The 18115-nt window shown below is 37.5% G+C and overlaps 2 protein-coding genes across 2 annotated transcripts; one reads left to right on the forward strand and one right to left on the reverse strand.

The window, feature by feature from the left end:
- The first annotated feature begins 4612 nt into the window (after positions 1–4612).
- Positions 4613–5668, forward strand: LOC112748961 (uncharacterized). The gene is made up of 3 exons (XM_025797219.1): positions 4613–4726; positions 4817–4928; positions 5040–5668. The coding sequence occupies exons 1-3, from the start codon at positions 4613–4615 to the stop codon at positions 5666–5668; spliced, it is 855 nt and encodes a 284-aa protein (XP_025653004.1).
- A 1275-nt stretch (positions 5669–6943) lies between these two features.
- On the reverse strand, positions 6944–8569 carry LOC140179334 (serine/threonine-protein phosphatase 7 long form homolog). Its single transcript, XM_072218090.1, has 4 exons — positions 8118–8569; positions 7848–8042; positions 7643–7730; positions 6944–7549 (listed from the first exon to the last, which is right to left on the reverse strand). The coding sequence occupies exons 1-4, from the start codon at positions 8567–8569 to the stop codon at positions 6944–6946; spliced, it is 1341 nt and encodes a 446-aa protein (XP_072074191.1).
- Between the last annotated feature and the right edge of the window lie 9546 nt (positions 8570–18115).

Here is an 18115-nt window from a genome sequence, read left to right on the forward strand (position 1 = left end):
TATAATATGATTTTTTTTTATATTTTTTTTATTGGTATAACACAAAAATTTTTATTAGAAAATATAAAAATTTATTAATATAATATAAAAATTTTACATTCAATACAAAAAATTTTGTATATAACACATAAATTTGCCAATATAGCATAACAGTTTTTATATATCACAAAAATGTTTATACATAGCATATAAATTTATTGATATAAATAACACATAAATTTTTTGTATATAATTCAAAAAAATTTGTTGCACAACTTAAAAATTACTTCTATTATCGCTCTTCTAAATTTTATGTTGTGTATTAAAATTTCTGTGCTTAATAATTTTATTGTACAATTTAAAAATTATTTTTTTTGCTATTGTTCTAAAATCTATGCTTTGTTCTAGAATTTCTGTACTCAATAATTTTGATACACACGATCACGATAATAATAAAGAGAAAAAGAAAAAAGAAGAAGTAGAAGAAATCAAATGAAAGAAGAAAAAAAAGAAGAAGGAAGAGAATGATGATGGCAACAATGATAATGCAAAAGAAGAAAATGAAAGAAGACAAGAAGATACAGAAAAAAAAGTAAAAGAAGAAAAAAAAAATTACGAGAGACGCGAATGAATTTTTGTTTTTCAATATTTAATTAGATTTGGTTAACACCTAACATTTTTGGTGAACTTATTACAATAATCTAAATTAATTAAATCATATACTAATAAATGACAATAATTATTAAGAGATAGACGCGGCAAACAAGTTATGAGTAGAATCTTCTCCTAACTTAAAAAGCGCGATTATTGACTTATAACTAGTTTGATTATGGTCATAAAACCAATATAATATGCATGCAAGATTGCAAGCAAGCTGTTTCTCCAAGAAGATCGTGAGAGTGTTTAGTTATTATATTAGTTATAGATAGATGATTTTAACAAAAGTCTAGGAGACTGATTAGTGTTGTAGCTAACTGCAGTTAATTAGGATTAAAAAAAATAGCACCTAAAAGAATTACTCTAATTTCAATTTTCCTTTCATTCACAGTTTCAAAAAAAAAAAAAAAAAAATCAACTGAACCTTTATCTCTCTCCTTCTTTTCATAATTAATGCCGACAATCGTGAATCTACAAAGCGCATGTCCGTCGCTCCCACCACAGTTGTCGTCGGCCAACCTTGCACTGCCGTCGTCCGTAACGCATCCACACGCGGAGCCGCAGACGCAGACGTATTTAGAGATGGTGGGACTGCGCATACACCACCTAACATTTTCTAAATAAATTTTAAAATTTTTAAAATGGTTTTACAATACTTTTTTATATTTATTATTATTTAATTTCAGATATATTTTTTTTAGATTTTAAATTTTTTTATTAGTTTTTAGATATTTTTTATAATAATTTGAATTCACATTCTTTTTTAAAAAATAAAAAAAATAGCTAATTAATTATTAGTTGTATCCCTTTTGTTAGTTTTCTAGTAGCTAGCGGAGTTGGATGATTTTAGGTTGTTTTTGCCTCTGTAAACATAAAAATATAAGCATGCTTGGGTCTATTGAATAACCAAAATGGAAAAGATAATTATGTTTAAAAAATTAGAAATTTGATAACATAATTTTTTAATGAATATTAAGATGTAATGATATGGGGCATTAATTATATCAACTGCATCCTTTAAAAAAAGAATACAAATATTTAACAATAAAAATAAGGCTTAAATATGTATATTTATCCATATAAAACTAGAGAGTTTCGGTTTTGGTTGTCCTTATTTTTTTTGTAAGCCTTATAAGTGATGATCATAGCTGGTGGAAAACTACAATATTACTCTTCCTACGTACGTTATAGCTTTTGTATATGATATTAGTATCTGTGACTTTTGTTTGGTCCTAATTTTATATTTCTTTTTCGATTGTGATCTAGACATTTTCAAAACTTTTGGTATGAATCACTATATATACCATCAGGATGCATGCGTGTGTTAATTAGTGACTAAGACTTTTGTTTTTGGATTGTAAACTTAGATCTGTTTAATTTAATTTAATTTCCTATCATTATCATTTTTTGTCGGCTCTTGTAATAAATTTTCTTTTTCCTTTTAAAAAAAAATACCACCACTTGTTCCATTATATACTCCTCTCCCAACCGCAGGGACGGATGTATGTATACGAGTGTGGAGCAATCGCCCCTTACTACGATTTGAAATTTTTTTAATAGTATCTGATAATAATATTTATTTGTCTCCACTAAATTATTAAATTTGACTCCACAATAATTTTTTATTTAATTTTTGGTATTTCATAGTCAATTTAAAAATTTTATATTAGATGTCATTAGAATGATCAATTCTCAATTTAAATGAAATTTGTGTTTTTTCTTAGAAATCAACTCGAAAGAGTGTTATTTATCTTTTTTTATATTAGTTTTAATTTTTTCTATAACAACTACATTAATTGAAAAAACTTTTTCAACTATGAATCTCAATAAAAATTGACTTCTAATTGTATAAGAAGTAAATTTTTAAATAAGTATTTACTTATATATATGTAAAAGAAATACTACACATCCAAGTCTTTTTATGAACTAAGTCTAACCAAGTTAAACAATAAAACTTAAAATAATATTAGTCATAACTGATTTTTGTTGTCTTAGACAAATTTGATTGGACTTAGTTAACAAAAAAATATGAATATGTAGCATTATCCTATATAAAAAGACAAATATTTATAAGGGTAAAGTATATTTTTTGTCCCCGAAATTTGGCAAAAGTTTTAAAAATACCCCTAAGTTTTATTTTGTTTCAATTTTGTCTCAGAAGTTTTCGATTTGCATCAAATATACCCTTGGAGGCTAAATTTTCAAAAAATTTAAGACCAATATAACAATAATGCATGAAAATTAGGGTAAAAAAACCCAAATGAGCCAAGGGTGTCTCATTTTTACCCAAATCCGCCAAATAAAAATCTGAGACATCAACCCACCAGAACACAATATTATATAATTCGAATCAATAGAATACGAATTAGGTTTACACATAATTCGAATTGATTCAATTCGAAATACTCCCAAGCACAATTCACACGTAATTCAAATCAACTAGCATCGAATTATGCATGCATGGTTCGAATTATATTAATTCGAATTACGTAGAGGATGTGGCTTAGGGCAGTTCGAATCAAATTGATTCGAATTACTCTCATTTCCTAATTCAAAGTAATTCGAATTGATTTAATTCGAATTATGTATGTATAGTGCGAATGGAGTTGATTCGAATTACTGTGAGGCATAGCTCTATATATACGAGGTGTACGTGAGTTGCTCTCAATAGAGGGTCAGATGGCTGGTGAGGATAGTTTTCTAGTGTTGGTTCACCACAGAGGATCCATTAAGAGAAAAACTCAATCCGGTGTGAAGTTCACCGATAAGGATCCTTTCTGTATTATCGCGAGGCCTACGACGAGCTATGATGACCTTGTTAGCTATGTATTGCTGAAACTTGATTTGGATGGTGTGAAAAGGGTTAAGAAGTTTTTGTATCGCATTCCAACCACCGTGCTTCAAGATACCGTGAAGTATGACTGTTTCACGATGGGGAGTGATGAGGACTTGCAAGTCATGTTTCATTGTCGCCGGCAGTTTCCGGAGGTGAGGACACCAGAGCTGTTGGCAAAGTTGGTTGATGTGGTTTCTAGTTTGGGGGGTTCGAACCGGAATATGCACGCTGTAGCCACGGTTGCAAGTTCTAGCTCGAGACCTGCCGTTGATCTGCGTCCCTGCGTACGAGCAACCGCTGCAGCCTGTTGCCTCCCCTTCATTCGCTGTTGATCTCAGCGGCAATGTCGGCGAAGAGGTTGGTACAGGGGAACATCTTCCGACCCCAGTACATTGTGCCATACCAGCTGGTGTTGGAGACGGATTGTTTGATAATCCAGAGGACGATGATGTCGAGCCGGATCTGATTGCCGATGATAGCGGCGATGATCTCGGAGCGAGTGACCCGAGAGGGGCTGCAGGTGGATCTAGTTCTGGGACACAACAGTACCCACCCCATTTTTCATCATTGGACCTGGATGCCATGAGGCAGGACGGGCTTCCTGGGCAGGCTGCTGGTTTTGGCGCTAGAGATGTGGACGAGTCTGCTGGTATGACAGAGTTCCAGGTTGGTCAACAGTTTCAGGACAGAGATGAGGCCCTGTTGAGTGTGAAGACTTACAGCATCCGCCGAGGGGTACAGTACAAGGTAGTTGAGTCTGACTATCGCCGGTATATGGGAAAGTGTTCTGAGTTTGGGAATAGGTGCACATGGTTGATTCGGTTGAGTCTCCGGCAGCGCAAGGGCATCTGGGAAGTGAAACGGTACAACGGACCGCATACGTGTCTCGCCACATCTATCTCCAGCGACCAGAGGAGATTGGATTACCATGTGATAGCGACATTCATTATGCCAATGGTTAGGGCTGATGCATCCGTCAATATCAAGGTGCTCCTAAATGCCACGGCCTCACACTTTGGTTTCAGGCCGACGTACAGGAGGGTGTGGATGGCGAAGCAGAAGGCTGTTGCCATCATCTATGGTGACTGGGATGAGTTGTACAACGAGCTACCTAGGTGGGTGTTAGGAGTCCAGTTGACCATGCCTGGTACAGTAACAGTCCTTCGGACATGCCCTGTTCGAGTTGGGGGACAGCTCGACGAGTCTCAGGCTTATTTTCACAGGTTGTTCTGGACGTTCCCACCTTGTATCGAGGCATTCCGTCATTGCAAGCCGTTGGTCAGTATTGACGGCACCCATCTATATGGCAAGTATGGTGGAACGTTGCTTGTCGTAATTGCACAGGATGGGAACTCCAACATACTGCCTGTGGCATTTGCACTAGTTGAGGGTGAGAATGCTGAGTCATGGTCGTTCTTTCTCTCTCACCTCCGTCAGCATGTGACACCGCAGCCAGGTCTGCTAGTTATTTCGGACAGGCATAACGGCATCAAGGCCGCGCTTGAGGCTCCTGACGGGGGATGGTTACCTCCGGCTGCGTACCGTGCATTCTGCATTCGACACGTAGCAGCAAATTTTGCACTCACATTCAAGGGCAAAGATGCTCGGAGGCTTCTTGTGAACGCCGCATATGCCAAGACCGAAGTGGAGTTCAATTACTGGTTTGACATTCTGCGCTCTGAGAATCCGGCGATGTGTGACTGGGCGAACAGGATTGATTATTCGTTGTGGACACAGTATTGTGATGAAGAGCACAGATTCGGGCACATGACGACCAATATCTCCGAGTGTGTGAACTCAATCCTGAAGGGTGTCAGGAATCTCCTTGTGTGCTCGCTGGTGAAGGCCACATACGGCAGGTTGGCTGAACTATTCGTTCGGAAGGGGAGGGAGGCACAGGCCCAACTTGGTACCGGTCAACAATTCAGTCAATACCTGGCAAAGTGTATCGAGGCAAATCTGAAGACGGCTAGGTGTTTCACGGTGACTGTATATGATAGGGATAACTCGGAGTACACCGTGGCAGAGACGACTCCGACCGGTTCGTTCTCACTCGGTAGCTACAGGGTCTCACTGGGTTCTCAGATATGTGACTGTGGATACTTCCAGGCACTTCATTTTCCATGTCCGCACGCATTGGCATGCTGTTCCAATTCACGTGTTACTTGGCAGCCATACGTCCACCAGGTGTATTGACTAAGTTCAGTTTTCAGTGTATATCAGATGGGATTCACTCCTCCCATTCCGGAGGGATTCTGGCCACCCTATGACGGGCCGACCGTTATACCGGACCCGAACATGAGGCGTGCGAGGGAGGGTCGTTCGTGGTCCACTCAAATACAGACCAATATGGATGAGGCCGATCCAAACCCGCCCAAGAGATGTGGTCTCTGTAGGCAACCCGGACACACTTGTCGGTGTTGTCCACAGGCCGGAGGACCCAGCCATACAAGGTGATATTAGTAGTAGTGTCTGGTTTTGTGTTCTGTTGATACGGGCTTGATCATCTGTATTTTTTTTCTTGTTGAAAACGATGTACTAAGTTTGCTAACTAGTGGGTTTCTAGTGCTGAAAAATTCATGCTCACAGAAGATACGTATATCAAATGTGTTACTAATTATGGAAATAAGTTAACGAAATAAAACATGACATTAATAACGAGCGTATGTAACATACAACGAAGATAATGAAGGTAAATAACATACAACCAAGATAACGACATAAAATACAACACTGATAACGAAAACAAATAACATACAACCAAGATAACGAAATAACATATATCAAGATACACAAGTCATCTAAAGAGGTGCGACCCCGTGCCACAGCGACGTGGGACCCGTGTCCTATGACCTCTCCGGATAAAGGGCTCCTCATCCTCGATCTCGTCCTCCTCGTCCTCCGGGGGTGGCTGTGCAGGCGCCCTAGACTGGACATGTAGGGGTCTGGACGAGGATGGACCGGCAACTGAATGTGACGGAGCAAGATGTGCGGATGCTGGGGTCCCACCCAAAGCGAAAGGCTGAATAGGGCCCACTGATGGAGGCTCGTTCAGATCGACATCTAACGCTGCCTGTGTCCCCGACGTCTGTCCCCGTCGACGGGCTGCCTCATCCTCCTGCATGATGGTGGTGTCTCATCTAGGAAATGTGATCCACCAAAATCCGCGTCCATCCCATCACCGGCAAGAAACTCCGAAAACATTGATCCCGGAATCACCTACGGCGTATTCTCCTGAGGTGTCTGGTCGTCAGTGGGAACACCAACGAAGTAATCCCCGAGCGGCCCCCCTCCAAGCCTAGTGTCAGCATGGCTAGATGGATCTCCCATATCGGATCCGTACCACTCTCCTCCATGTCCGCCATGAGCGGGCATAACACCCCCCAGTGGAGCCCCTCGCCCATCGGCCTGATGACCAACAGTAGGCATATGTTGCACAGGAGCAGCTTCCCTCCTCCTGCCTCCACGCCCTCATCGTCGACCACGGCCCCCACCGGCCTCCTCACCCTCCTCCATAGCCTTGTCCAGCCATCTCCACTCACGCTGGCTACGACGTGTCCCAACTCGAGATCTCCTCTCAATCCGACGCCTGTCAGGAACGTCGTCAACTCGGTCCATATCTGGAACTCGGCCAGGACCCCTCTGCGTCGCCTCAACCGGAACAGGAATACCTCTCGGATCCCCCAAGTACATCTCAGGTGACAAGAACCTCTTTCCATACTGATGCCACCAAGCCAAGAACTCATGTGAGGGCCCCGGGTCAGCAACAACATCGAACCGTAACACGTGATCCGCACGTGTCTCCCAGTGAGCATGCCAATGCCGTAAATGGGACAGGAACCAACGGTCACCTCCTCTCCCGTCCTTCGACATCAAGAAGTCGATGTTCAGGGTGGGATATGGGGGAGGCTGTACGCCGCCGAACTGCGGTAACACTCTATCAACCTGATGCCACTCAACCACCGTAAAATATATCAGCGACGTCACACACCGCCATAACATCGTATGCCGAGGCTCCAATACCTCCGGATGGACAACCTGGAGGACGTCGGGTGAGCTGTAGGGCATCCATATAAACTGAAAAAAGCAAATCAAATCCATTTAACGAATTCGTTAAACCATATAAACTGAAACAACCATTAAATATACATATGAGCTTAGTGTACTTACATCTCGAGGCTGTAACAAGTCTATCCTCAGTCGAGCCATCTCCACCCGAGGGCCCTTGTTGCTAATCCCAGGATTGTAACCTGACCACCTGCGTAGGAAGTTAAAAACGGTACTGCATTCATGAATGATTCTAAAAGGCGTGAAATTGGTTGCAAAATTGAAAATAAATAAAATAAGGTTAACTAGTACAATACAATGGTGGTACCTCGAGGCAAGGGGCCAGCTAAACGCATCATACCCAGCAGGCCTAAAAGCAGGAAACCGCCAAAAGATCCAAGACTGAAGTAACTGTAACGGCCCAGCTAACTTCATGACATGTCTGTTGGCCACTCGGCACATGCACCGGTATAGCCATGCTAGTGCCGCCGACCCCCAACTGTAGCCACCCATCTCCTCAAGCCTAGCAATGAAGGGTAGCCATCTGATGTGTATACGATTGCCGGACTTGTCGGCAAACAGCTGGGTGCCCAACAACATCATGATGTAGGCACGGGCAAAGTGCCTAACTGTCTCCTCATCGGCCCCGTCGGGGCACTCTCCAAAAGTCTCCTGGAACCAGGTGCAGTTCACTACGAACTTTTGAATTTGGTTTTCAGGAGGTAAAACACCGAGCAACTCATGGAACCACTGCCAAGCTGGCCGGCCACCCTCTATGTATACGTGGAAGTCTGTCAGGCAACCACTGACGTAATGTCCGTCCACTGGCAACCCTAGCTGGTACGCGACGTCCTGAAGTGTGATGGTGCACTCTCCGAACGGCATGTGGAAGGTGTGCGTCTCAGGCCGCCACCTCTCGACGAATGCACTCACAAGGGGCTCGTCTATTCGAAACCATCTGTCGTTCAGTCTCGCAAGATGGTATAATCCGGCCATTTGCAAGTACGGAATGTACCTATCATCAAGACGCATCCCCTGCTGCCGCCGCATGCTCGATATGCAACGCCGGGGCTGGGTATTAGATGAACCGCATAATGAGAACACATTAAAATACCACTAACATATACAATTCACGCCATAAAAAACCAACAAAGTAATCATGCAATAGTAGATATACTAAACCAGCGACCAAAATTGCATGCATAAACCGCTACCCTAAACCACTAACACTAACATAAACCACTATCAAAAACCATTAACAAAAACCACTAGCCTATACCACTATCCTAAACCACTAACAATAACATAAACCACTATCAAAAACCATTAACAAAAATCACTAGGCTAAACCACTATCCTAAACAACTGACAAAAACCACTAACAAATACCACTATCATAAACTGCTATCATCAACCACTACCTTTAACCACTAACAAAAAACACTATCAACAGCGCAATATCAGAAACAACTAACCTCGTCGTTGATCACCCCGGCGATATGAGCAACTCCATCCAAACGATAAAGCCTCCCCGGATCGTCCCCCATCGCCTGAATATGGCGCTCCGGTCTTTGTCGGCTCGATTGTTGGTCATTTTCTCTGGGATTTGGTGGGTATGAGAATGAAAAAGTGATTCGAATGAACTTGGTTCGAACTCCTTATATAGGTGAAACCCTTGTAATTCGAATCAACTCGATTCGAATTACCTATTGAACCCAAAAACACGTAATTCGAATCAATATGATTCGAACTCTATACGTGTACCCTTCTCCATGTAATTCGAATTGATATAATTCGAACTTGCCTTTTATAGTTCGAACGAATTTGGCTCGAATTACTCACGAATTTTGCATGCATAATTCGATGCTAGTTGATTCGAATTACGTGCGAATCGTGCTTGGGAGTATTTCGAATTGAATCAATTCGAATTATATAATATTGTGATCTGGTGGATTGATGTCTCAGATTTTCATTTGGCGGATTTGGGTAAATATGAGACACCCTTGGCTCATTTGGGTTTTTTACCCTGAAAATTATGCTTGATTTGCTTGTGTTGAGGGGTTGTTCTTATGAAATTGTTGTTAAATTGATCTTAAATTTTTTGAAAAATTAGCCGTCAGGGGTATATTTGATACAAATCGAAAACTTTTGGGACAAAATTGAAACAAAATAAAATTTAGGGATATTTTTGAAATTTTTGTCAAACTTTAAAGACAAAAAATATACTTTACCCTATTTATAAATGATTATTTTAGTATTTTAATTTGTAAAATTAGATATTATAAAAACTAATCATGTTATATTTACATAAAAAATAACTACTTGTATATATATATTAAAATAAAAAATACACATTAAAAATAAATTAAACAATACATATATTTATATACGAATATATAATGATTAATAAATAATTTAATTACTAATTTTTATATACACATGATATTTTTATTATAAAAATTATTTTATATATATATATTTACCCCACTATCAAAATTTTCTGGATCCGTCACTGTCCAACCCTACTCTCTCATTTTTCTCTTTTCCTTCATTCTCCAACCAAATCTTTTTTCCTCTTAGAAGCCTAGCTAGTTAGCTAACTAGCCACCTTCAAATAATGCTACACATTGAGGATTACAAAATTATAAAGAGTAATGATAGAGAATTAATTTTTTATTAATATAAATTAATTTTTTAAAATTATTTTATTTATTGTCAAATTATATATTAAATCATAAATTTTTAATTTTTAATTTTAAATTATAAATTATAAATTTTTAAAAAATAAAAACTTTTAAAACTAAAAAAATATTGACAAATATTAACTACTAATAACTAAAATTAGTTCGTTATATTTTTTCAATTATAAAATGTAATTAACTTTTTCAAAATGTTCAAATATATAAATGTCGTATAACCACGGCCCACATACAAAAGCTTTTATATTATTCTTTCCTCGTACTTTTAGAAAATTGCATATGTTTAACAACTTTATAGTTATTATCAACATATATACCATAATAAACAACTTTTCCTTTCCCACCACTCCTAGCTACATCTCCATAAAGAGATCACAAGCACCACAAAGAGTGTTCTTTCTACCCAAGCATCCTCCGATGTGTCGTCGTTTTTCGCCACCTAACTCGACTCTTAGATGAAGAATAAAAGTGGACAATTAATTGAATTCGCTTTTCCAGTGTTTCATCTCAATAACCATGCATCTCTTGCACCACTAGTGCAAAATCATCATCTCTTTGAAACCTCCAATCGCCGCCGGTAGTGCCACCAGATTTTTTTTCCTCTTTGGTATCTTAGATCCATATGCATCCATATTTTTCCCTCCTTCAATTGTTGTTTCATAGATTTTTTCCTATCTTGATATTAGTAGGTTCTTTAAATTTTTGGTATTGGATAAAAAATGGAATGGCACACGAGTAATGTTAGCAAATTAATTTTTTTAGTAAATATTAACTAAACTTTTTAAAGATATTTTGTTTATCTTAAATTATAAATTATAAATAATCTATTTTTAAACCTAAATATTAAAATTAGCTAATCCGTTAATCCTAAATTATAAACCTAAATTGACTATTTTTAAATTTAAATTATAAAGATATTCTTTAATTGACTATTGTTTGCTTAATCCATTGATCCTCGTGGGATCAATACTCACTCACCAGAGTTTATTACTTGGTACGATCCCAGTGCACTTGCAGGTAAGTTGTGGATTATAAATTGGGCGCCACTTAGATAAACATACAAGAAACATCTTTTTTAAAAAACACATTACTTCTACCAATTAATACTCGACATGTAGCATTGATCAAACCAAAACACGGTTCATCTTTAACAGTTTTTTTTTTCTTTTTTATTTGTGGTCATAAACGGTTCATTTTGGGTTTTTTTTCTTCTTCCCGGTCCTCCCCTCTTAGCGCCGCGGTCTCTCACTCTCACGGCCTCATCGCATATTCGCCGTCTCCGCCTGAGGGCTGAGGCAGAATCGTCACCTTCCCTCATCACAGCCTGATAGTCGCCGCCTCCAGCCCCGTCTTCATCGCCATTGCAGCAGCATTTTCGCCGGTCTTTGTCGCAGCTCGTCCGTCAGCCTCTTTGCCATTCGCCGCTCTTCCTTCCGGTAAGTCTTTTGTGATTTTATTTAGTGTGTGTCTTCTGACCTTCATGGAGTGTGGTAATTGAAGACAAAGGAATGCTGATGAAGAAGATTGGAACCATTATTATAGCAAGAATGTTATTAAGGGTGCTAATTAGTTTTAATGATTAATGATGATAATGATGAGATGATTGTGGGTGCTGTTACTGAAGAAGCTCTATTACTTGTGTTGTTTTCAAACAGTTAAGAATGATTAAACAAAATGGCTCAGTGGGTGTGCCTCGTGTGCCATTGTTGAATTTGAAGTACAAAATTAGTGAATTTCTGTGTAAAGTGTAAACAACTAATCTTATGCCATTGTTAGAATGTGAATTTATCATTGTCATGCATATTTGTATCTTGAAGTTTCGTATACGCAATGTAGATATTAAAGAAGAACTTGCAGCAATTCATATAATTTGGTGTTGTCTTGATTCATTTTATTTTGATTATGTTATATTTTCTTTTTTTAGTTGGTTCTTTTAAAAAAGACTAGTACTAATGTTGTTGTTATAATTGATAAAGAGAAGAGAACATATTTATCCTGATTCTTAATACAATTTATTCTGAGTTTCTATTTGATGATGAGCATTGTTAGAACCTTAGAACAAAAAAGAGTTTTTATAGTTCTTCACTTCTTCCCCAGCTAAATGACAAGCTAACACCATGAATGAGAATCATGTATCATTTTGAATTGAACTAATAATGTTACATGCTTCATATGATTCTGTTTTTATATTTCGCAAATGAATCAATCTATATACTAGAGTTTTGATTAAAACTAATGAAAATTGACAGAAAAAGTTCAAATGTATTTGACAAAGATCATACTTTTATTACATGTATGAATTTAATATTTGCTATAAGAGGATAAGCTTCCTCAAGATAATTCATTACAGATAATTTCTACTACAACAATGAATCATGCCTATAATACAGTTGATATTAAATATTTGGCCTATGTTTTGCCAATTTTTTCAATCTTTTGTTATTAATTCATTAAAATACATAGAATGGTGGAATCACGACGGATCTAAATGCCAGTTAATCTCCAATTGAGAGAAGTCAAGTGAGCCTTTCACTCTATTCAAAGCTGCTTGCCTGTGTTGCAGCAATGGATGAGAGGGATCTTCAATCTCTTTGGAGCTGCTGCCACCTTCACTTTTGTAGGGAGATTTTGTTGACAAATCTTTTCATTTGATTCAAAGACACAAGCTATGATGATGAAGGGACACAGTACAAAATACATTAACTGCAAAGTCATGCTGTAAAAGTATAAAGGAGCTAGGTGATTATTTGAGCAAAGACAGCAACAAGGTTCAGTCATGATAATCAATAACAAATTCAATTCAGATGATTTTTAGGAACAAAAAAAAAATTAACTCAGTGATTATTCAGCAAGACAATTACAAATTCAAGGTTCAGTCACTAACAAATTCAACTCAGTGATGACTTTCAGCAACAAAAAGATTTACTTAAGTAATTATTTGAGTAAAAAAATAACAAATTCAAGGTTTAGTTACGATAATCAATAACAAATTCAACCAATTCAGGCATGAGACAGACCCCTTATATTGTATTTGTTGAATGGACTTCTATGCTTTGTTGCCTTTGTACTGTCCCTTAGTGTATTCAGGATACAGAACACATTATTTAAGATAAAGACAATTGATTTCTTGAAAATGTTGACATAATGTTAAAATTAATTGTGTACCAAAATAATAAACTATTAAAAATAAAAATCCATTAGAGCTTAATGGACAGAGCTTCATGTCAACAACCAAAGAACATGCCTGGATAAAGTTCCAAAAAACAATTATCCTGCCTCGTCTACTTTTAGATAGACTCCAAACAGTATGTTAGCTAATCACCAAAATATCTCACCATACATAGTATGCTCACACAATGTTGATTCTACCATTGTAATTCTTTATATAAGAATATACAAGAGTAACAAAATAATATTAAATTTTATGTTTGCAGCAACAACTTTTACAAGCAGTGTTCAGCATCCCCAAGGCATATCTATCTAAATAAACCATTAATCCAACTTCTAAACTGAAGTATACATATGGTCACAACTAATTAGGTTCAATCCAAACACAATGTAAATAGAAAATTCCAGCTCAATAACAAATTCATGTCAGTGATGATTTTCAGCAACAAAAAATCTAGTTCAGTGATATTCTTAGCAACAAAATCAAAGTGCATTGATAAATTACAGCAACAAAATTGAAAAAGAAAGAACAGGAGAATTTGTTGGCGGGAAGGAAGCTGACAGTGAAGAGGAAGTTGATGGCGAGAGCCGAAGCAAGAAGACAACAACGACGATCAGCCCTGGAACCTGTTGCTTCTGCCGCCAGCGGCGACAAGCGCAACAAAGGCAACAAAGGCACGGGATTGAGTGTGAGACAGTGACGAGACAGGGAGCGACAATGATGACCAGTCCCGGGACCTGCTGCTTCTGCTGCCGACGACGACAAGAAAGGCGCGCGAGGGCGACTGAGTGCGAGACGGTGATGACTGACGACGAGATTGAGTGCGACATTGGAGATAGTAGAGAGACCGGAGTCGAGAGAGGGAGAGAGCTTGTGCGAGAGCCACTGAGCCACGATGATAGAGATGAGAGAGCTCAGCTTTAGTGAGAAGGTGATGTTGAGGGAGGAGATGGTGAGGGTGAGGGCCTGAGGGGTGAGGGCTATGGTTTTAAACGACGTCGTTTGCCAAAGTAAAAAAAAATGACCCAGTCTGGGTTATGTAAACCGGTCAGGTTAAATCAAATCTAAAGAATAAATTAACCGGTTTTATAAATACACCACTCAACACATGACACATCGGCATCTTTTAGAAAAAGACGTTTGAGAGGTCTTGATGGGAGTATCCGCCTTATAAATTTTGTACCAAGTTGTTGGTGCCGTTGTCGGGGATTAATTGTGATTAACAAACTACCAGTTTATTGATTACCTAGATTTGACATTTTTTTTGTTTTCTGTTTTCTCTTATAAAAAAATAAAAAAATAAATAAATACATAAAAATTATTTCTTTCTATTCTTTCTTCTTTTCCCTTATTTTTACCACATGATACGTTTGATTCGATTTTGTGTTTTGTGCTAAGGAAAATAATGGAGAAAGATCACATGGGTTACTATTTACACTCAATGGATGATTATATTACTATGGATGGAGGAACTATCCGAATTTTGGTTGAAAAAGTCAAGGCCAAGAAAACTACAGTGGTCCATATTCTATCTATCAAGAAACATCATCTCTCTATTCATACCAAGAACCGTTATCTCCTTATTCATATCAAGAACCATAAGCTCTTGAGCTTGCCATGAAAGAATTAGAGAATACTACTACTCAAAGTTACATACATGAAATGAAAATAAGTGTCAAAAATATAGAAAAACATGTGGAGTAGTTGATTACCAAGCACCTGACAGAGAAACTAGCAAATACCTTTCCAATAGATACAATGCAAGATCCTATGGAAGAAAGAGAGAAAATTAATCAAAGGAGTTCACACTCTAGAGAATTAGAGAACTCTCCACCCTCACGTATGGAAGAAGAGGAAGATGCACAAATAAAGGAGGAAGTCATGCACACTCCATACTTGCAAATTAAATTCCAATAATTAAGGAGAAAATCATACAAGTCCTTTAAACTCCATGCATACAAGCTTTTGGGAAGAAAAATTTGAATGCACCACCCACATTTGAACTAAAGTCTTCTCCTCCAACACTTGAATATGCTTTCTTTAGTCCTAGTGAATCAGAGAATTGTATGGAGGTTGCCTTTTGGTGAGTATCCTTTTTTTCCTCATGTTCACTGAAGTCATTTCTCTTAACCAACTGGAAGAAGAGGAAGAAAATTTAAGAACTAGCCGTCAAGCTAGTGACATTAAAGAAGCGCTTGTTGGGAGGCAACCCAACATTAGGTAATTTCTTTTTATTTTTCTTTTTCTTTGCTTCATGTTGCATATTATTTCATGGATTAAGTTTGGTGTTGCTACACCAACATGATGCTTGCATTTCACTATGTACTTAGCCAAGCCTTTCATTGATTGTGTCAAACTAAGTTTGGTGTTCTTACACCAAGTTTGGTGTTGCCACACTTCACCCATGCAAGGTCCACTCCCCCCCATGATTACATTAGCAACATGTTTATTTTGCTTTATTTTGCCTTTACTATTGGTTTTGTTTTTAATTTTTTTTTTGTTTTATTTAAATGAACTTCCGCCTTGCTTTCTTATTTCCACTAGACAATCATGATTATTCTTATTTCCATCACCACTGTTTTTCTTTGTTTTCTGAGGACAAATAACCATTCTAAGTTTGGTGTTGGAGGTTATGCTCTACATAACCTAAAAGGATGATAAAGAGAAAGATGATGAAGTGGATGGCAATGAGAACTAAGGTTGTTGACTTCTAATCGCTTCCTTCTTTTTTAACTATATGAATATGTTATCTTGTTCTATCTTATATAATGCATTTAGAATTCCTATTAGTCAAGTGTATATCATTACTTGTCCATCACAACCCACAATTATAATTGTGCTTGCTCTTACACGTGGACAAGAATCATGTACCAAGAAAGAACAAAAAGAAAAAGGGATTGATAATAAAGAACATGACAATGTAAGTTTAGAATGCTAAACTAACTAAGAATGTTAAACACGAGCTGAACCAAATTGCTTGAGGCCTTAGTCTAGAGGACTATTATGTGATCTTTACACTTGATAAAGTCTTATAGGAGCAACATGTAATGAAAAAAAAGGGGTTGGAAGAGAAGTCGAAGGCTCTGAGTACCATTGACTAAGGATATTCAAAGAAAAATAAGCTCAAAGAGCATCCTAGTCAAGTACTTGTCGTACTTATGTATCAAACAAAAAAAAAAAACTTGAAAATAAAACATTTAGAGTCATGGCTAGGCTCAAGGTGTAAAGCATCCCCCCCCCCCCAAAAGGAGAAAGTTAAAGGCTCTGAGCACCAATGATGGAGAATGTTAAAAGGACATGGTAAGCTCAAAGAGCTCCCCAATTATGTGTTTTTGTGTCGAGCAAAGCTTGAGACAAAACATTTAGAGTGACGACTAGGCTCAAGGTGCAAAGCACTGAATGAAAATAAACTATGGAAAGAAAGTAAATAAGCTTGCTTCAAGGTGATGATTCAAAGAAGGATTCTATAATCTAATCCGGACAGAGGTCTTGAAAGATTATAACCAATTGTGTTGAATTGTGCATAGGTGAAACGGCTAACTAAACTCATTTGGATTGCAACCATTCACCTTTGTAAGTTAAGGTTGAAAATCTTAATGACTAAGTCATGATTCTTTGCTTGTTTGAGGACAAGTAAGAACTTAAGTTTGGTATTGTGATACATGTGCATCTTAAGCACTTTTCATTAGCATTTCTTATGAAAAAGTTGTGACTTTTGCTTAATAATTATATGATTTTCAAGACTTTTCTATTAGTACTTTGATTTTATTTATTACATTATTCTTGTAGGAAAATGTTAGAAAAAGAGAAACAAAAGAACAATGAGGAATCAATGCAAGAATTAAAGACAAGTGCAAAGAGAATTTGTGGATGTTGTCAACCCTGATCTCTTCATACTCCTGATGCGCGAACATCTTGTACCTATTTTCCATTGGTTTTCTAGTCGTTTTTAGTTATAATTTATTAAGTTTTATACTATTTTAGTGCCAAAATCCTCTTTGGATGCTATTTTGAGTGTTTTAGTGTTTTTATTTATTTCTGGTGAAATTCGAAGCAATTTGGTAAATTTTTGAGTAAAAAGGAGAATACTTGAACCTCTTCTAAGGGTCACAAGAACGCATCTAGAATAAGGATCATACTCCCATTCCATCCAGATTCATAAAATTAAGAACGAAAGTAATCCTTGAAACTGAATCACCTACATTAATTAAAATAGAAAAAGCAATAATCTTAATCCATAGAAATAAACAGAGCTCCTAACCTTAACCAAGGAGGTTTAATGGCTCATGACTTATAAAGAAAGCAAGGGTTCTGAAAGGTGTAATGTGCGAAAAAGTAAACATCTTCGATACCTTAACTGCTTTCTCTTATTGATTTCTCACTAATTCTCTTATTTGCTTTCTTTATTCTTGAATTACTGTTTAATGCTATTTCAAATCATAGAACCAATTTTTCTGTCTGCCTAACTAAACTAATCAGTCAACCATTGTTGCTTAGTCCATCAGTTCTCATGGGATCGACCCTCACTCACCTGAGGTATTACTTGGACGACTTGATTGTGGATATTCTCAAAATCTGCACCAACTCCGAGCATAACTTAAGCTATAGAGGTCCATTTGACATGGTTTTAACGGCATTAGAAAGCCAACTTCCAAAGATTTCCAACAATATATAATAGTCTATACTTTTTCTCGGGCATCACGGCACTAAACGCCATGACATTAGCGT

This window comes from Arachis hypogaea, chromosome 15, assembly GCF_003086295.3.
Source record: "Arachis hypogaea cultivar Tifrunner chromosome 15, arahy.Tifrunner.gnm2.J5K5, whole genome shotgun sequence".
In the NCBI taxonomy this organism is placed as follows: domain Eukaryota; kingdom Viridiplantae; phylum Streptophyta; class Magnoliopsida; order Fabales; family Fabaceae; genus Arachis; species Arachis hypogaea.